This window comes from Bubalus kerabau, chromosome 23 (assembly GCF_029407905.1).
Source record: "Bubalus kerabau isolate K-KA32 ecotype Philippines breed swamp buffalo chromosome 23, PCC_UOA_SB_1v2, whole genome shotgun sequence".
Classification (NCBI taxonomy): Eukaryota; Metazoa; Chordata; class Mammalia; order Artiodactyla; family Bovidae; genus Bubalus; species Bubalus kerabau.
In genome coordinates this window covers 34,490,003-34,509,421 of record NC_073646.1, presented here as the reverse complement: position 1 = coordinate 34,509,421, position 19,419 = coordinate 34,490,003, and the positions used below count along the sequence as shown (strand labels likewise).

General features: G+C 60.1%; 1 protein-coding gene and 1 long non-coding RNA gene across 4 annotated transcripts; one reads left to right on the top strand and one right to left on the bottom strand.

Annotated features, from left to right (window-relative positions):
- Positions 1–104: 104 nt before the first annotated feature.
- Positions 105–18,001, bottom strand: STX1A (syntaxin 1A). Of its 2 annotated transcripts, none has more exons than XR_008707588.1 (10): positions 17,881–18,001; positions 9,505–9,582; positions 9,031–9,130; positions 6,229–6,303; positions 5,410–5,483; positions 5,203–5,311; positions 5,035–5,108; positions 3,842–3,979; positions 1,966–2,161; positions 105–1,500 (listed from the first exon to the last, which is right to left on the bottom strand). XR_008707588.1 is itself a non-coding variant. In XM_055562114.1 (10 exons), exons 1-10 carry the CDS (start codon positions 17,908–17,910, stop codon positions 1,423–1,425), a joined length of 867 nt encoding a protein of 288 aa, XP_055418089.1. In that variant the 5' UTR covers positions 17,911–17,921; the 3' UTR covers positions 105–1,422. The 2 variants fall into 2 exon arrangements, 1 of the variants encoding a protein (XP_055418089.1); XM_055562114.1 differs by having other exon boundaries at positions 1,966–2,076; positions 17,881–17,921.
- Positions 8,895–15,414, top strand: LOC129637826 (uncharacterized). Of its 2 annotated transcripts, none has more exons than XR_008707590.1 (6): positions 8,895–9,142; positions 10,400–10,545; positions 12,967–13,123; positions 14,607–14,756; positions 14,862–14,998; positions 15,287–15,414. It is a non-coding gene; the product is annotated as an uncharacterized LOC129637826 (long non-coding RNA). The 2 variants fall into 2 exon arrangements; XR_008707589.1 differs by having other exon boundaries at positions 10,400–10,678.
- Positions 18,002–19,419: the final 1,418 nt, after the last annotated feature.

Genomic DNA, 19,419 nt, shown 5'->3' with positions numbered 1-19,419 from the left:
GGGAGGCGGCCGGGATCCTTGGCCTCCTGAGCCCCGTGGTGCCCCTCACGTTCACCCCCAAGATCTAAGGCCATGACACTAAGAAAGCTGGAGCAGAGGCATGGTACAGATACAAATGTTTATTCTACATAAAAACTTCACAAAATGGGCAGCTGGTTGTACCAAGACCTTTGGTGAGGGGTCGGGTGGGGTGGGGAGTCGCTGTTCAAGAAGGCAACACAGACAGCGGTCACAGGCACTGGGCAGGAGCGAGGCGGAGGGCGGGTGGGGCACAGGCCTGGCCCCGGCCCTCGCTGCATGCGCACGCATGCACGCTCCTTGCCTGTCGAGGAAGAGGGCTTCTGGGCGGGGAGCACGTTTCAGACTTGAGAAGTCCTGGGCCGGTGGGGAGAAGGGAGGTGCCCCCTCCCTGGCTGAATACTGCATCCGAGACATCCAACACCCACGTGGTGGGGACGGGGGGCAGGCAGCAAGGGTGGGACAAGATTGCAGGCCTGAAGTGACACTGACTTCTCGAGCACAGGAGAGCCGGGACCACTGTCCCACACATGCGACACACAATGGCTTGAGGACCCAACCCGGGGAGAGCTGATGGCCCGGGCATGGGCTTCGCCAGTGCAGAGGCCCGACTAGGGCCTGCCCTGCTGCCCTAGCTCCAAGGGCAGGAGACCAGGCCCCCGGTCAGCCTCTTCCAGAATGTTCCCTGGGTCAGCTATAGCCCTCTGGGGGCTGGAGGAACTAGGGAAGGAGGGAGGCTGAGGCAGCCGAAGACCTGTTGGGACTCTGCCCCCAGGTAGGGGAGGAAGCCGGGTCTTCACTCGGCCAGAAGCCACCCGGCCACGGCCCCTGGCAGTGATTGGCTGTTAGAGGCTTAGAGCTGGGCTCTCTCTTAGGGCCACCCCTCCCCTAAACCAAAAAGCAGCACCATGTGGCCAGCTGGTCCCCAGCCCTCAGAAGGGGGTGCCCATTCAGGCGGACAGCTGGAGAGGACACAGGACGGGGCAGGTAGGCTGGTCAGGAAGAGGCAAGGTTGGGGTCCAGAGAGAGCCTTGATCCAGAAGCGGGCAGACCCTGGGATGGAGTGGAACTACTGAAGGTTGGGGGACAGGAGCATGGCTAACTACCCTGGGGCAGCCCTCCTCGATCGGAGGGGCCTGGGCCTGAGTCTGTCCCTTGCTGGCCCGTCCCTACCCGGCTGGCTCTTTCCCAGCCTGGCTCCCCTCTGCCTCTTCGGTACAGACGCACACTGTCACAAAGATCATGCACACGACGGCTCAGGGCGGGGTGGGAGTGGGGGTCCCTGTGGCAGAGAAAGGAGCAGTCTGGGGTGGCAGGGAGAGGGCTCCGAGCCAGAGGCGGGGCAGCAGCCAGGGGTCTCCTGGGGGTGGACCGTCCAGAGCGGAGAGGCAGGTGGGGTGGTTTCTATCCAAAGATGCCCCCGAAGGTGGAGGCGATCACGATGCCCAGGACCACACAGCAGATGACGATCATGATCTTCTTCTGCACGGGAGGCAGAGAGAAGCCTCAGAGAGTGTGGAAGAGGGTGCCAAGAGGGAGGCTGAGCCTCCTCTGAGCAGAGCTTTGAGGGGTGGGGACCGCTGGGGAGCGGGCTCTGGTCAGGGCTGAGGGTTGGAGAGTCTGGGGGACTGGATGAGAGAGAAAGTGATGGCCTGGAGTATGTCTGGGTGGGATTTTAATGGGGTGCTGAAGGTCTGGGACTCCGGTATTCTTGCCTGAGAAATCCCATGGACAGAGGAGCCTGGTGAGCTGCAAGTCCACGGGGTCACAGAGTTGAATGTGACTCAGCAACTAGATAACAACCACGAAGGCCTGGGAGAGCCAGGTGGAGGCTCTGGTCGGAGCTGAGGGCCGAGGGAAGGCAAACGGGGAGGGACTTGTGATGCTTGGGGGTGGGGGACTCTGGGTACATGAGGATGTGGACTCCGGCAGGACGGGACTACTCACCCGGCGAGCCTTGCTCTGGTATTTGACGGCCTTCTTGGTGTCAGACACGGCCCTCTCCACATAGTCCACCGAATGTTCTACGTTGTACTCAATCCTGTCAATCATCTCCCCCTGCAGGGCCAGGGGCACCCCAGCTCCAGAGGGGCCCCCTCTGGGCGGCAAGGGGGCCCGAGGAGGGATTTTGGGAAAACAGCACCTGGGGTTAGAGAAAAGGGGAAGGTGAGGAGGAGGGGGGTCCAGGCACCCCGAGCAGCTCCCCAAAATGCAGCCATCCAGGGGCGGGAACTGGCCATGCAGCCTCAGCCAAGGGGGAGGGGACCATGCAGAGGACGCTCGTCTGGGGCTCTGACCCCAGGGCCGAACAGAGGACAGCGCCAGGCAGAGCAAGGCGGGGGCGTAAGTGGTGGTGGGTGGGAGTCTGGCCATGGTGAGCCCTTCCCAGGCATGATGGTTCTGTCCAGTCCTGACAGCTTCTGATGCCCCCGCCCAGTCCCACAGCCCTCGTGTGCCTGGTAGTAGCCCTCAGAGGCCACTCGACCACGTAGCTGACCGCTCTCTCCAACTCCATGGCCCCCACTGGTGGCCATAGCACCTCTCACCCCAATGGAAGCAGCAGCTTCCTAAGGTCTCCCTGCTTCCCCACATGGACCACATCCCTCCCACACTAAGATACTCCAACTAGAAGGGACTCCAGGGCCCAGCACCGCCTGCCAGGACCCCCCTCCCACCTGTCTCCATCATCTCCAACTCTCCCTGGGCTCTAACCGCCTGGAACGCCTTTCTGCTTTTCAGGGAAGTCAGGCTTTTGCTGGTCCTGATCAGGACTGTGGTGTTTCTGGTCCCTCTACCTGGGCCAGCTCTTTGCTCTTCCCCTGGGGAGTCCTTGGAGTTCAAATGCCGCCTCCTCAGAGAGGGCCTTCCCTGACCACCCCATCCAGTGGTCACTGCAGTGACTGTCACGCCAAGCGTGGCCCAGGGCCTAGCAGCATCAGCATCACCCTTGAACTTTAAAGACATACAAATGTATGAATCCCTACCCCCAAGTCAACCCTAAAGGAAATCAGCCCTGACTATTCATTGGAAGGACTGATGCTGAATTTGAAGCTCCAGAACTCTGGCCACCCCTTGCGAAGAGCTGACGCACTGGAGAAGACCTTGACGCTGGGAAAAATTGAAGGCAGGAGGAGAAGGAGGGGACAGAGGATGAGATAGTTGGATGGCATCACTGACTCAACAGACGTGAATTTGAGCAAACTCGGGGAGACGCTGAAGGACAGGGGAGCCTGGTGTGCTGCAGTCCACGGAGTCGCAAAGAGTTGGACACGACTGAGCACCTGAACAACAAACCCCCGCCTGCGAATCTCTGGGAACGGGGGCCCGCACAGGGAAATGCAGAACAAGGGCTGAGTGTGGCTCTTGATCCCTTTCAAGGCTGAGAACCACTGCTGTCAGGCTGCCGCCCTCTAACACCCGGCGCGGGTGGAGACCACGCCACTCGTCGTTCACTGATGCTGCCCTGTCGCCTAACGGACATCCGCTCTGGGAAGCTGGCCCTCAGTGGTCTTGCTCGTTGCTATTCCTCTGGCTCCTAGAAAAATGCCCTTCCACGTGCCCATGTGACGAACAGCTGGTGAATGAGACAGGACAAGGCCAAGTGAAGGTGGGCAGGGCCATGCAGGGCCTGGGGTCCTGGAGAGCCAAGCAGAGCCATGCAGAGAGAATCCTTCAGGTGGGCAGTTTCAACCGCACGCAGTGAGTTACCTGAAGACTGGGTCCCTCCCAGGCGGGGGCAGCGTGGCGGGCAGAAAGGGGAGGGTTAGTGCAGCCCTGGGTGCTGCTGGGGGTGGGGTGGTGGGAGGGGGGCCCGGGCACCCACCTGGCTCTCCACGAGCATGGCCATGTCCATGAACATGTCGTGCAGCTCCCGGATGCTGTTCTCCAGCTTGATGATCTCACTGTGGCGTGTCTCAATCTCACTCAGGGCCTGCTTCGAGATGCTGGAGTCCATGATGATCTAGGGGGTGCGAGCCATGGGCTGGGACCCGGGGACCCATCAAAGGGGGAGGGGTGGGGGCCAGGACAGCAAGAGGCCAAGGGCAGAGGCCGCCGGGATGGGCAGTGGCCTGAGCAGAATGTTCTGGAAGCAGGGCCTGCTGGAGGCTTTGTCCTTAGCCACAGCCCTCCCCCCACTGTTAGGCTCCCACCATTGTTGTTGTTTAGTTACTAAGTAGGGTCTGAATCTTTTGCGACCCCATGGACTGTAGCCTACCAGGTTCCTCTGCCCATGGGATTTCCCAGGCAAGAATATTGGAGTGGGTTGCCATTTCCTCCTCCAGGGGGATCTTCTCGACCCAGGGATAGAACCCAAGTCTCCTACACTGGCAGGCAGATTCTTTACCACTGAGCCACCAGTGAAGAGCAGGTTCTTACTAGCTGGTACCAAATTTCTCTGAGACCTGATTTCGTACCAGTAGGTTCCTACCTGTAACGTGGGGTTAATAACAGTCCCCGCCTGCATCTGCACACCATTAACAGCTGAGTGGTAGTTCTCACCACCGGTGCTTCTGGAGCCCAAAATGACTGTGCCAAGGACCCAGGCCTTGAATGGCCTTTTCCCTGAAACCTCTCCTCCTGTTCTTCCTCCCACACTGAATGTAGCTGATCCCTCCTCCTAGAATCACATGTCCACACTGCATCCCCTACCTGTGTGCCACCTCCTTCAGAAAGCTCCCCTGCTTGGCAGCACATGGAGCTTCACTTGAATATAGAGAGGCCGAGAGCACCGTGTCCTCTCGGGGGGATGGGTCCTCAGGATGGTGAAGGAGCCCCCTAGCTGGTGGCAAGTGAGCACGGGGCACAAGAAGCCGACCCGACTGGGAGGAAGCAGGAGACGGGTCTTACCTTCATCTTTGGCACTAAAGTGGGACCTCTGCTTGTCCCTTGCCCTCTCCGGGACTCAGCCTTCTCTTCTCTAAAACGTGCCTCACCCGGTGACGGTGTCCAAACACTGCCCAGACATAGCACTTCGCACACACACCCGGGGCTCCGGTGGGAGGGGTCCACACTTACCCCGGAGGCAAAGATGGCGGGGTTCCCACTCTCCAGCATGTCCTCCAGCTCCTCGCTGGTCGTGGTCCGGCCGGCTGCGAGCAGGGGTCAAACTGAGCCAGGCCCTTCCCCAGAGTGGTCAGCGGCAGTCTGGCCCCGCCCCGCGCCGGCCCCGCCCCTTCAGCTTACTGATCTCCAGCTGCCTCTGGATGCGGCCCTTGCAGCGCTCGCGGTAGTCAGACTGCGTGGCGTTGTACTCGGACATCACCTCCACGAACTTCCGGGACAGCGTGGAGTGCTGGGGGCCCGAGACGGGGGTATAGGTGTCAGGCCCAGCCCATCGGGGCCCCAGAGCCTCAGGCGCCCGGCTACTCGCCCCGAAGACCCCTCCCATACCTGTGTCTTACGGATCCTCAGGTCTGCGGAGGAGCGGTTCAGGCCTTCCTCCTGCTCGATGCTCTGCTCGATGCCTGGGGAATAGCCGGCTGCTGATAACCTGCCCCGTTCGCTGCTGCCTCGCGGCCCACACACCCGGGATCGGGTTCGGAACCTCCCCTGGAGGGACTCGTGTTGTCTGTTGAGTGGGGTCACACAGGAAGCAGAGGAAGGGGCCGCGCCACGCACTGATGCAGGAGGGGCCGGCAAAGGCTATTCCAGGCAAGATGTGTGGGTGTGTGCATGTACACTCACCTGTGAGGCCCCAGGCACACACTAAGCTGTGTATCTGTAAGTGTGTGAGTGTGAGCATCTACTGTGTGCTAAGCCTTGTGGGGCAGGCCCACCCCGTCCTGATTAGAAGGTTGTATGGAACACCGGGCGGGGCATGCCATGGGGGCGGGGCAGGTGGCCACAACCACAGGGCACAGACATGACCCCAGCATTCCGGGGGGCATGTATACCTGTGCTCCCAGGAGTGCATGGGGCTCCTGCGTGGGATCAGGCAGTACCAGCCACTCCTCTAACCCTCTTTAGCCTAAGTAGGGGACAGTGTCCAGAGCGCAACACCAGCAACATCCTGAGGCCCAGCCCAGTGCCTGGCACAAACAGGTCTCACCAGGTAGCTGCTGAGTGAATGGCACGTGGTGGTACCCTCACAAGGACAGCAAGGAAGACCCAGTGTACCCCTCTGAGTCAGTGAAACCCCCTGGGCAGTGTGGGGGAAGCAGGCCCGGAGTGCCCCCTACACCCCAGCCGAGGCCTGGAGCCCAGACTCACTCTTTAACTTGGAGCGGACTTTGTTTGCAGTCTTCTTTATGTCAGACATGAGTTCCTCCAGCTCCTCCTTTGTCTCTAGGGAGGTAGAAAGGGTGGGGTAGACACCCTGGGCTCCCCCGTGGAGGGCCAAGGAGGCGCTCTGGGCAGACCCTGGGTCTCCTTGTCCCCTGGCTAAGGCCCTGCCTGCCCCTCCCATCCCGGGCTGGCCCACGCCAGCTGCAGCCTCACCCCTTCTCGCACTGTCTTCCAAGGAGCCTCCCTTCCTCCTTCGCTGGCTTACCCCCCCACCCCCTGTAGATAACAGATGGGCCTAAATTTAAGGCAGAAATAATTGTGGAGCAGCTGGCGATGCTGGAGTTGGCACTGGGGAACATTTAGCTGATACTTGCCGGAGTCAAGGCGGGGGCGGCAGGCTCACCTAGCGCTACCTGATGGCTCAGGGCGCTAAGCACCGGCCGAAGGGCTGACAGGCCAAGGCCCAAGGAGGCAGGAGCCAGACCCATCGAGCACCCTGGCCAGGGCAGACCTGTTCTACTCACAAAGCCCTGCTCCCCAGGTCTGAGCTCAGCGAAGGCCAACCACTGAGGGCCCGGTAGGTGGGTGGCACCTGGCCTGGGTGGGAGCTGAGAGAAGTGCTGGAGAGAGGGGGCTCCTGGGGTACGGTTGGCTCTGGAGGTGGCATGCGGCTGGGCCTAAGAGAGGGTGGAGCTGGGGGAGGGCAGTGGCATAGTTTCTGGCCCTTGTTCCAACCGGTACCATCTCCCTAAACCTGGCAGAGGCCATGGGAGTGCCCAGCTTGCCCTGTTCCCTGGGAGGGGTTCACTGGCAAAGTGGGGCAAGAAGGCTGCTTCCCTCTGGGGTGCTGGGTGGAGCTCAGCCTCAGGGCACACCCCCCAGGACTCCACCCCCTGGAGAAACCAGGACTGAACGCCTGGATTCAACCTTTCACGCCCACCCTGTGCTTGCTTCTGGGGCTGGGGCTTCTCCCCTGGGGGGACTCAGGAGGGGCACTGACAGTGGCCAATTAAGTGTGGGCAGGGCACTTCCCAAGTGGCATGTGAGTGAGGGGAAGTGGGGGGCTTCCAGGAGCGGGGGTGCGTGCGCCTTATTCGCAGGAACAAAGGAAAACTCGGTTACCAGCTGCTCTGATGTCTCAGCCTCTTTTGCTCAGACCCAAAATAGCCCAGCCCGGATGGCAGTCCCTAGAGAAGGCAGAGCAAGCCTTGGCCCGGGAAAGCCCCCCACTTCCTGCCAACTTTCCTTGTGATGCCTTGGCGACCCTGCTCCGCCTCTGCCCCAGAACCCTTCATGGGGAGCCCCTCCCCGCTTGGGAAGTGCCAGGTCCTGACTGCTCAGCTCACAGGTGGCAAATTCTGAAGTGGTCACTGCTGATATCCGACGAAGGCAACACAACACAGCTAAGGTTGGGGAGCAGGGCAACTCTGTCTCCCCACCCTCCCCCTCCCGCCGCCTGCTCCATCTTCCGGCAGGTGAGAGGCCAAATCCAGCTCTTTACAGTCTCACCCCACAGTCAGCCTTCCTCCTGAGCCTCACCAGGAGTGACCCACCAGGGACATGCGCTGACCCAGATACATGTGGGCATGCAGACAAACCATGTCACGTGACACCGTCCCTGACACACCTCTAGGTGGGGCGGGAGGGCAGCCAGGACGACCTGAGGACCACACTGGAGGTATGCCCTGCTCTGGGGGGGTCCCTGTCTCCTCTCCAACCCTTCCCGGTTCAGTCTCCCTGGTTCCCAGCTGACTTGTCCTGCCTTCCAAAGGCCTGGTGCTGGGCTGGGTTGGTGTGGCACTGGGCTCAGGTCCAAACACACTTTGGGGCCATAGAGAGATTTATTCTGGGTGCTTGAGGATGCCTGTGGGCCTGGGGTTGAGAGGCCACGGATAGAGAGGCAGTGCTGGAACTGAGAACGGAATCAAGCCTTGGGTGCCTGGGTAGGGGGCTATGGGCCCTAGGCCCTTCCTCCTGAACACCTGGGCAGCAGCTGGACCCTGCCCCGTGCTCTGTCCTGGGGCCTTCCAAAGGAGCTGGAGAAGGGAGAGGGGAGGTGAGCAAGCTTCGAGAACAGGCAGGCGGCAAACACACCCAATCTGATGAGTCCAGGCGGCTGGCCTGAGCCCTGGCCCATCACTGCGTCCCTGGGCTGAAGGTGAACCCCTTCTAGGGGAGGGGACCCCAGGCAGCTGTCAGCCTGGCCTATTATTAGTGCAGTAGTAATCAGTGCCTCCACAGGTCGCGGGACCTGCCTGGGGACACAGTAAAACAGACACACACATGTTCCCTGTGCAGGGGGAGAGAGGTGACTTCCTGGAGCCCTGAGAACGCCCGGCTCGGGGCACCAATGGCCGAGTGCCAGGGCCGCCAGCTTTTTCCGGGAACTCTGCCTGCTTGGCTGGCTTGCCCTCCCACAGTGCTGATGCCACAGAGCAGCCATCTGCTCCCCAGGGGAGGCGATGGAAAGGGAGGGGCTGGGCTGGGACGCCTCCTATTGATCACAGGCAGCTCCTCCCTCCATCCCTCCCTCCCAGAATCCAGGGCTGTCCTAGAAAGCAGCCAAGTTACCTGGGGAGGGCGGGGCCGCCCCTCCCACCAGGCATCCCACGGTGATTAAGGGCACTGAACCGCCCCTCAGCCCTGGCCTGGGAGAGCCTGTTTCCTGACCCTCCCCAACCTGGCCAGGCCCCTCAGCCGGCCAGCAAGGCAGGGCGTTCCTTCCCTGGCTGCAGCATCTTTCTGGAGGCCTGGGGACGGCCCCCAACCCCACACACCCACACTCACTCTCGTCAGGGTTGGGGGAGGCCAGGATGGCGCTGTGTTTCCGCTTCACCTCCTCCACGTTCTCCGAGATCTTGTCAATGAAGCCTCGGATCTCTTCCACCTGTGGGCCAAGGTCAGGTGCTCTGGGGGCAGAAATCCAGGGAGGGGCCTTCTGGGGCCCAGAGTAGGGCTGGAGGAGGTCAGGGCCAGGCTGGGCAAGGTTCAGGTGTGTGTGTATGTGTGGTGAGGGGGGTGGGTAGTGCTGATCCAAGGATTCGTCTAGATTGGGGTGGGGGTGGGAAGGAGTGGGCAATCCCCACTTTTGCTCCCTGCTGAGCCTCAGTCTATTTACCCTCAAAATGTGCTCACTACTCGGTGCCCGTGGGCTGCTGCGCTCAGGCGCGGGTATGTAAGCGCCCCGGGCCGGCTGAGAGGTGAGACGCAGCCGCCCCAGGTCTGCCAGTGTCTGGGGAGAGGTGGGGGTGCGGCTCCCACCTGCTCGAAGAACTCATCCATGAAGCGGTCTCGGTCCACGGTGACAGCGACGTCGTCATCATCGTCGCTGTCCTTGGCCTGCAGGGGGGTGGACACACAAGCGCCCCTGTGGTAGGACCACTGGGTCCCATGGGTCCTGGGACCCCAAGCTGCCCAGGATCCCCCTATAGCAGGGTCTTCGGTTGGAGCTCCGAGGCCCGGCCATCCTTGTCCGTCCCCTTGGCAGGGACAAGGCCTGGTTGTGCCCTCAGCTCCCAGCCTCAGTGAGACCTGCAACATCCCTGGGGTTGTTCAGTCGTGTCCGACTCTTTGTGACCCCATGAACTGCAGCCCACCAGGCTCCTCTGTCCATGGAATTCCCCAGGCAAGAATACTGGAGTGGGTTGCCATTCCCTTCTGCAAAGCATCTTCCTGACCCAGGGATCGAACCTGAGTCTCCCACATTGCAAGCAGATTCTTTTACCTACTGAGCCACCAGAGAAGCCCCTGGGCCTAGGCACCACCACCACCTCCCTGCTAAAAAGTAGGATGGCTTAGATACAGGTCATGCCCACAGCACCCAAGCTGGTCTGACAGCTACTGCCCATGGAGAGCTCTGGGAACCTCCAGGCCTGCTCCCTCAGACTGCCTGGAGACCTCTCTTGTTAGTCTCTTCTTTTTCTAAATATTTATTTATCTATTTGGTTGTGCCGGGTCTTAGTTTTGGCACATGGGACCTTCGATCTTCATTGCAACATGAGGGATTTTTAGTTGTGGCATGTAGGATCTAGAACCCTGAGCAGGGATGAAACCCAGGTCCCCTGCATTGGGAGCACGGAGTCTTAGCCACTGGACTATCAGGGAAGTCCCTCTCCCTGTTAGTTTTGGCACTGACATTGATCCTCTTTCCTTCCAGGCGCAGAGTTGGGTCTGGCAGGCACCAGAGGCCAGGCATGTTGTTATTTGGCTCGGGGCCTGCCTTGGGTCTCAGCCACAGGTGTCGGCTAGGCCCCTCGGCCCCAGGAGCCACCACACAAAAGCCAGCCCATCACAAGGTTGGAGGTAATTACATCTCTGACTTCCCAGCATGCCGGCCATGCTCATTACTGTCCATCTCACACCTGGAGTTAGCCAGGGTTGGCTCGCTCTGCAGGCAAGGCCAAGGCCCCTCACAGCCAAGGCCAGGCTACTCAGGGTAGGACAGGCACCTGGGGTTCTTGGGCTGGGTCCTGCCCCCTCATCCTCAGTGCCCCACGGGGAGGAGGCACTGGCCCTTGGCCTGATGCTCTCTTGTGAGGATGCGGGCAGGCAGAGGGGGAGGAGAGGGGGTGCTGGGGCCCCGCCACCTCCAAAGGGGCTGGGTTCTGTGCCCAGACAGACACCGACGGGCTGAGGGACTTCCCGCGGGGTCTGTCTGCTCCTCTATGAAATGGGGACAGCGATGCTCTGCTGGGGGAGGGCGGGCCCAGGAGTGATGGGGAACCGCAGCACGTTCTGCAAAAGACTGGGGCTCTTGGGGTCCCACCACCCCACCCAAGTGGGGCCAACCAAGAGAAGGGGCTGGTTGGGAGCTTTATGGAGGCGGCCCCTCTCATCAAGAGATCACACCTCCTCCCCCAGCAGCTAAAATAAGTCCTCGCTCCCACAAGTGCCTGCGGCTGCCACCAGGTGGTCCCCATCCCCCACCAAGCCCACCCTTAGCCACAGAGAATCTAGAAGCCGAGCTGGAGGAGGAGCACTTCCTGGGGAAACCAAGGCAGGTGCGATGGGAGCACCCAGGGCCCCCTCCACAACAGCTGGCCAGCTTGGGAGGTGTCCTTGGGAGCTCCTGCCATTCAGCATCCTGGCCTCTCTGTCCTTCCAGTACCCAGAGGATAGGGTTGAGCGGAAAGAGGTGGAAGGAGAATTTTCCAGCTCCATTCCCTCTGGGAGTAATGACCAGCTGGAGCCGAAGACAAGTTACCAGAAATGAGACTCATCTCTGAGTCACCAGAGATGAGAGTCACGGCCAGGGGCTCCAGGGCTGGTGCCCCCCACCCTTTGGGCCTCAGCTTGCCCACCTGCAAAATGGACTTGTCTTCTCCAGGCATCCAGCCAGGTCTGACCTGCTCCCTGCATGGCCTCTGTGCACAGCGGCTGGACTCGGGTAGTTTCTCCAACAGAAGGGTGGCAGGGGGATGCCACATCCTCCTCCATGCTCTCCATCAATTAGGTGGCGCTAGCGGTAAGAGTCAGACACGACTGAGCGACTTCTCTTTCACTTTTCACTTTCATGCACTGGAGAAGGAAATGGCAACCCACTCCAGTGTTCTTGCCTGGAGAATCCCAGGGACAGAGGAACCCGCAGGCTACAGTCCATGGGGTCGCAGAGAGTCGGACACAACTGAGCATGCACACACACACACACACACACATTAGGGCCTGACCTCACAGCCTGCGTAAAACCAACCATGGCTCTGAGCAAAACCGGGAGTGGATGCTCCCAGGGCATCCCTTCCAAGTGCTACAACTTCTTCCTCCTCAGGCTCTTTTCACTCTCACCCCTCCACCCACCTCCACTTCATCTCACTGCCCCAGTCTGAAATCTGATCCCAGCACACCCCACCTATAACCATCCACTCCTAGAGTCTGCCAACTGTCCTCCCTGCAGTCCCCAGGCGCTCCCGCTGCCTGCAGTGCTGATTCCGTGAAACCGACATTCCCTTCTTCGTTAGGTGCCGCCTCTTTCGGAAGCCTTCCTCATCTCCCCAGGGATGGGATCTCGCTCCTCTCATTCCCCACACCCTATTCACATCCCTACTGGAGCCACTGCATCACACTCTCAAGCCCTGGGAGACCTGAAAAACCACCTTGGCCACAGCTTCTAGTCTCAGCTTTCACACCTCCAGTGGTGGAGAGCTCACTAGCTCCCCCAGGCTCTTCTGTCTATCTGGGGCAGCCCCAACTGTTAGAAAGCCCTTCCCTTTCCTAAAAGCTGGCCCCAGGCCATAAAGAACCTGTTGGTGCCCTCTCCCTGGGCTGGCCCCGCCAGAAATCTGAGGGCCAGAGATCTGCAGGTAGCATCTGCATCCTCCCTGGTTTTTTCTTCTCAAGTTGACCAAGTTCCCTCCGCTTCAGATCCTTCCCAGAGGCCTTAAGTTGAAACCCCTGCCCCAGATCTGTTCCAGTTAGTCTCTGTCTTCTCCAGCAGGACAAGATAGAAACTGAATCTGCTGCTGACTGTGGTCTGAGCAGGGCCAAAGATCTGACCCACCACCTCCCTCTTTCTACAAAGTCGACCTCTGTTAATGCAGCCAGAGATCACAGAAGCCATCACACAGTTCTTCCTGCCAAGGAAGAAGCCCTTCCCCTCCCTGTTTACTTGGTTGGCTTTTGGGCTCAAATGAAGGATCTTCATTTGTTCTGATCCTTGTCCCAGTCTGTGAGAATCTGATGGTTTATGCCTTTGTTGCCCCCTCCTACTTTATTCCCATCTATGCCAAGGCCCTGATTGATTAGGGCCCCAGCTCCCTTGGGAACCGGCCAACCCTCTCAAAGTGGCAGTCACAGCTCCAGAAAGACGGCTGGACTGGAGTTGGGACCGGAGAGGCTGTGGTGCGGAGGCAGCAGCTGGAGTCGTGAGGCAGTTACAAGCTCCGAGGTACAACCGTCTTCCGGACAAACTCCCCCAGACATCACATGGGCACCTTGCCAACCACCTGGCCAGAACTAAGTTCCACTTCTTCCTCCTGAGCCCCCGTTCTTAAAGAGTCTCCCAAGCCAGAAACGGGGGAGCATCCACACTCTTCCTCCTCCTCTCATATCCAACCAACATCCAATTGGTCCTGGTGTTTGTTTTTGGGTCCTGGTGTTTTTAATTCGTGGCTTCCCAGGTGGCTCAGTGATAAAGAATCTGCCTGCCAGTGCAGGAGATGTGGGTTTGATCCCTGGTTTGGGAAGATCTCCTGGAGGAGGAAATGGCAACCCATTCCAGCATTCTTGCTTGGAAGATCCCATGGACAGAGGACCCTGGTGGGCTATAGTCCATGGGGTCACAAAGAGTCGGACATGACTGAGCATGCACGCACGTTTTTAATTATCTTTCAGGGGTTCTCAACCTTGGTCCAGCAACAGAGTCCCTTGGGGGTAGGGTGTTTTTTTGTTTTTGTTTTTTAAAAAAAAAAACAAAAACAAAAAACAGCTTCCAGACCAAATGAGAATCTATGGGGGTGGCTGGTGAGGTTGCTTTCTTTCCTTAAAGCCCCTCAGGATTGGGAACCACTGGCCTGGTCTCTGGCCAGCTGGCTATCTTGGCTCTGGTCTCATCACCTCCAGCCTGAGCAATCAGGAAAGGAAGTCAGGGTGGGTGTGAGCACTGCCCCCACCACAGGGACCTATTGAGACAGGGGAGGGGATCCCACTAGAAGCCCCCACTGCGCAGCCCTGATGGTCTCTCTGGGCAGAGGCACCAGGATTCCACGATCCCTTCCTGGAAATAAGAGTGTGATTCCTCCAAGAGGTGCGGAGGCCAGGCAGTCTCCAGGCCTGTCCCGGGAGATGGCGGCTGGCCAGCAGGCAGGGTTGATTCATTGCTGCTGGAGCAGGAGTTGCTGTTGTCTGTCTCGAGGGCTATTTTCTTTCCCCCCTTCTTTTTAATGACTAATCAAAGCCTATCTCACTAAAGCAGAGAGGCCCAGAGCTGAGTCAGGGATGTGCGAGAGACTGAGATAGGTCTCTAGAAAGAAAGGACTCTCTCTGACCCCTTCCTCTTTTCCCCACCCTGCAAACCACCCCCCCACCCGCCCCCCAGATCGCCTTTGCCAGTCTACCCCTTAGCAGGGCCCCAGCACAACTCAGGGAAGCAGCTTCAGGGTGTGGGGAGGGGCTGGGCTCTGCCTCCCTCCAGGTGCTGTGTGACCTGAGATAAACTCCTGGCCCTTTCTGGACCTCCGTTTTCCACTCTGTAGAATAGGAAGTTGCACTAGATAGTCCCTGGACACCATCTGCACCTCAGATGGACATGTGCCCAAATTCATTATTAATTTTTTTTTTTTTTTAAGAAATCCCAAGAAGGTGATGGGAAGGAAGGAAGGGCCCCTAGCCTGGGTCTATTCTTACACCCACCCCTTTCTTCTGCGCTGCAGGGTGAAGCGGGCTGGCTCCATTATGCAGACAAATGAGCACAGAGAGGTTAAGGCACCCACCTGCCTGTTCTTGCTCCAAGACCCTCAGTCCCTTCAGAAGTCGGCAGAGGGGGCACTGGGCTTCACCACTCAGGCCTGTCTGCTGCCCCGGTGAGCGAGGGGGGACCCTGGGTGTCAGGCCCAGGCATCGCCAGCCCCTCTGCTGTTTCTTACACGGGTCCCTTCTTTTGGCCCACCCTCCCTCCCTCCTCCCAGTCAAATCCAGCTCCTCCCCCCGGCGATCTCAGACCTCTTCTTCCAGGAAGGTTCCTGCTCTGACTGCCCCACGCTCCCTCCTCTCTCTGGCTTCTGGCTCCTGCCACAGGCCCCCGCTGTGTCACATGGCCCAGGAGGTACATAAACACAGTTCTGCGCCCAGGGAGGGGTATCAGCTCCGAGCAGTCCTCGGAAAGAAAACCGGGGAGGCCTTTGAACTGGGGGACGGAGGTGGCTGCTGGCCATGCTGGGGCTGCCTGGGGGCACCTGTCCCCAAAGTCCCCCTGGTTTTATACACTCTGGTCACACACGTCCGCACCCCTCCTTGGGCTCCAGGTTGCCCTTTTGATCTCTGAGGGCTGTTGGACGCTTTCAGGCCCCCACATTGGCCCTGGATGACCCCTTCCTTCCTTCTCTCTCTGCAGGAGAGGATCAGCCCCCGTGAGAGATGAGGAGGGCTGGAGAAGGCTGGAGGGCTGGGCCCGGCCTGCAGCGCGGAGGAAACATGCCAGCTCCTTCCCCAAGTGTGACTTTTATAAATAAGCTCCCTTCTCTTGCTTTCCTTCTTCCAAATGTGGTGGCGTGGGGTGAGGAAGGAGGAGGAGGGGGGAGGGAGGGGGAGGGAGGGTGGGGATGGTGCAAGCAGCTGTCCCAAGCACCACCCTCTGTCCAGCCCAGCCAGCACTGGCCCTCTCGGTTCCTTGGGGATTCTGGTTCCTGGGGTTCAAGGTCTCCCCCAGATATGGAATTGGAGTCAGGAGACCTGTGACCGCTTGCCCTGAGAAGCTGGGTTCTCAGTTTTCCTATCCCTACTTCCTAGATGGGAATCTGTGCAGCCCAAAGGAAGACTTGTGGGAATGGCCGCCCCCCCCCCAGACTAACGGTTGCACCCCACTCAGTGTGGGCTCCTGCCAGCTGATCCTCAAGGGTGCTAGCAGCCCCTAAGGGACAGGGCCACCCAGCCACGAGTACAGCAGCCTGCGGGCAGTGAATGCCTGGAGTGGGGGAACGTCTGGAGAGGAAGCCTCAGATTACTTTAGAGAAGCCAGGCCTCATCAACTAAGGACCGGTCTGGCTAGCATGTGTGCATGTATATGTGCTGGGGTGGGGGAGGGATTCACCAGAGCAAAGACCTAGCTTCAAGCTCCTACAGTCCAATGTCTCTCAGCCCTTAGGTCTCAGCCACATCTAAGTCTGACTGTTTTCAGGCCCAGGTAAAGCCCCTTCATCCCACCTGATCTGCCAGGCTAGCCACATCTCTCTCTCTCATGCCTCTGTCTTCCCTTCAGTGAAGGGGATGAAGGGGATGAAGGGAATGAAGGTGATGAGTCAGAAGACGTCAGATGTCAAGGGCTCTGTTCCCCCTGAGCACTGGTTCCCACAGACACTCTGGTCTGACCCACCAAGCACCCAAACACCAGGAAATGCACTACACGCCCTTCATCCCCAAGATAACAAGGCTCCTTCTGATTCAACCGAGCACAGGCAACTTGAGGGCAACCGCAAGCCTGGCGGGGGAAGTGTTTATAGACACCATATTTGACATCAGGGACCATCTTCCTTTGAAACCTCCAGGGGTTTACCCTGAGGTGGGGGATGCTGGCGGGGGTGGGGGGGGAGGTGCTGGGCACTCAGCCAGGAATAATACAGGTTTAATGGGAGAGTGGAGGCTGGCAGCCAGAGCAAGGGGGTGATGGAGGCAGGAGAGCACAGGTGCCAGCCCCAGGCTGCCCAGGAGACAAGACTGGTACGATGAGGGAGAGCCAGGCACAAGTGCAGGGAAGCTGTGTACAGAGAGGACCAGCCATGGGATCACAAGCCCAAAGGATACTTGAGACTTTCCATATAAGGGGGCCAGGTCTCTGGCTCTAAGCTGGGTAGCAGGGGAAGGGTTCTAGGGAGACTCTGCCCCACCCCCCCACCCCCGCAAGAGATCAGCAGGGTGGTCAGCCAGGGCCTCAGAGGAGCCTCAACCTGGTCTAGAGCCCTGATGTCCGAGTTCCCCACAGGCAGGCTTCACTTCCTTCTCTGCACGGTCCCGGCCCCGTAGCCCCTCCCAAGATTGCCATCTTTAAGGGCAGAGGTGCTAACACTCCGGTTAAGAGCAGAGGCCAGGGGAGAGGGGCTTTGATGATAAGGAGCAGGCAGCAGGGGTCTCTGTCTGGACTGGCAGAGGGCGGACTCTGACTCGAAACCTTTGCGCATCCTTCTGCTCCCCCCACCGGAACCACGCCCCAGAAGCCACACCCCAGTGGCCTCCGAAACACAGGTGGAAAAAAATAGGTTCAAGTCGGAATCCGATCTGGAAAACCAGGAAGGGTCTGGAAACGCCGGCTCCCGGCTGCCCGGAAGCCAAGAAGAGGGAAAGAGAGCGGGCCTGACCCCTCCCGGATCGGGGAGGGCAGCAGCTGCCGATCACCACCGGCTGGGGAGCCACAGGTGATGGGAGCTACAGGTGACGGAAGGTGATGGGGGCGGCGGCCGTCCCGCAAGACAGCGCCCGCCCGAGGAGCCCGGCCCCACCCGACCGGCCGGGTTCCGCAGAGCGCCCTGCAGCCGGGCTCTGGACAGGGGACCGCCCCCGGCCCCTTCCCTTCGCACAGGTCCCGCCGTCGGTCTAAACCAGAGGGAGGGCAGGAGGGTCAGTGAGGAGGCACAGCGGGGAGACAAGGGTCGGGACCTCCTCCGCCGGGCGACGGGGAGGCCAAGCTTCGGTCCCGCCACCGATATTCCAGAATATCCCTCCGAAAACAAGGGGGGCGCCGAAAAGTTTATCTAGGACCCCAGGTTCCAGCCGCCAGCCCGCGGGCCATCGGAGCCGAGCTCACGCGAGCTCGTGACCCCAGTGGATCCGAGGGGCGGGACCCGGGGCGGTCGGGGTCCCCGGCTTGGCACCGCTAGCTCCCGCCCTGGCCGGGGACGCAGGGGCGACCGCCCCAGGGGCCGCCAGAGCCGCTCGGGAAGCGGACCGGGCGCTGGGCGCCGGCGGCCAGCGGCGCCGCGCAGGGGCCGGACTCACCGTGCGGAGCTCCTGGGTTCGGTCCTTCATGCTCCCGGGAGTGGCAGCGGCGCCGGCAGCAGCCCGGTGAGCCCCGCATGCGCGGCGGCCGCCCCGCGGCTGCGCAGCGCCAGCCCGGCCCCGCCCCGGCCCCCGGGACCCCGGCCCAGCCCCCAGCCCGGCCCCGCCCCGCGCCTGCCCCGCCCCGGCGGGTCCCAGTCGAGAGCCCAGCTCTGGGGCTCTTGATACCCGGGCTCCTACACCATCCCGCTTAAGGTGCTCCGAAGGGGCTGAAGGGTCACAGACCCCGGGACCTCGTTCCCTTGCGTTCCCAACGTCCGTTCGACCCCTCCCGGAGGTCCCATCCCAATCCTCCCTCGACTCAACCGCTCAGCATCCCTCCTTCTGGACACAGACAGTGTTTCTGGATCTTCACCTCCAGAGTGCCTCACATCTCTGCTGGAGGCCAGACACCACCTCCCTCCTTAATTTTATTGCCTTGGGGTCTGCAGCATCACCCCACTCCCCAAACCTCCAGAGTTCCAGCCTTTGTGCCTCCCACCCCTTCGGCCTTCCCCCCAGTATCTCATCCAGATTCAGGCTCAGGAGGATTTCCTCTTTCTCCAGGATTTCTCGGTTCACAGTCTGATGCTGAGTGACCACTTCCTTTAGTTTCTACTCTCAGCAAGATTGCAGGAACCCCTCCATTTGGGGGGAAGGAGATCTAGGTTATTGCCCCATCTCGTTCTCTTTCCCCTGTATTCCCAACCCTGCATCCCAGCCCCGAGCCTGAGAGCTTATTTCCTATCTAGAAGCTGAGGGTAGCTAAGCAGGGGCCCAGCTCCACTGGACTAATGGGAAGATCTTCGCAGCACTGGAGAGGGATGGTGGCTGGGGGTTAGTCAGTAGCAGATGCTCCTTTCCGGGTTCCTGCCAGCCTCTTGTTGAACAGCAGCCACTCGCACACCCCCAGATGCCCCCTCCGTGCCCTGGCCCAGATGCTCTTGACCTGGAGCCAAGCATTCCCCCTTCCCCTCCCCGGGGGCTGCCAAAGGTGTTGCTCTGGAGTTGAGCCAGCCCCCTGCTGCGCAGTGTGTCGGAGCCTGGCACTTCTCCCAGACTGTGGGCTCAGGTTAGCTGGCTGGCAGACGGGCTGGAGGCACTGTTCCAGCCATCCCTCCTTCCCTGGAAAGTCCGACCCAAGGCTAGCTCAGATGTAGCCTGGCCTGAGAGACAGCCACACCCCTTCCACTTGTCCAGACCTCAATCTTGAGTAACCCACACAGCAAGTGCCGGTGGTGCCGTTTGACAGATGCAAGACCGGGACTCATCTACTAGGGGGCTTGCCCAGGGTTCCAGGAGACAGGTGGCAGGGAGAGTGCTGATTCCTGGTCCAGAGTGCTTTCCTGTGTGCAGGGTAGCTCAGTGGGGTGAGTCATGGGTGCAGCCCCGGAGCTCGTTGTCTGGCCCTGTGGGGGAGAGGACAGGAAGGGGAGACACAGCTCCTGCCCTCAGAGAGTCCTGGTATCATGTCAAGCATCCCTTATTGAGATGCATATT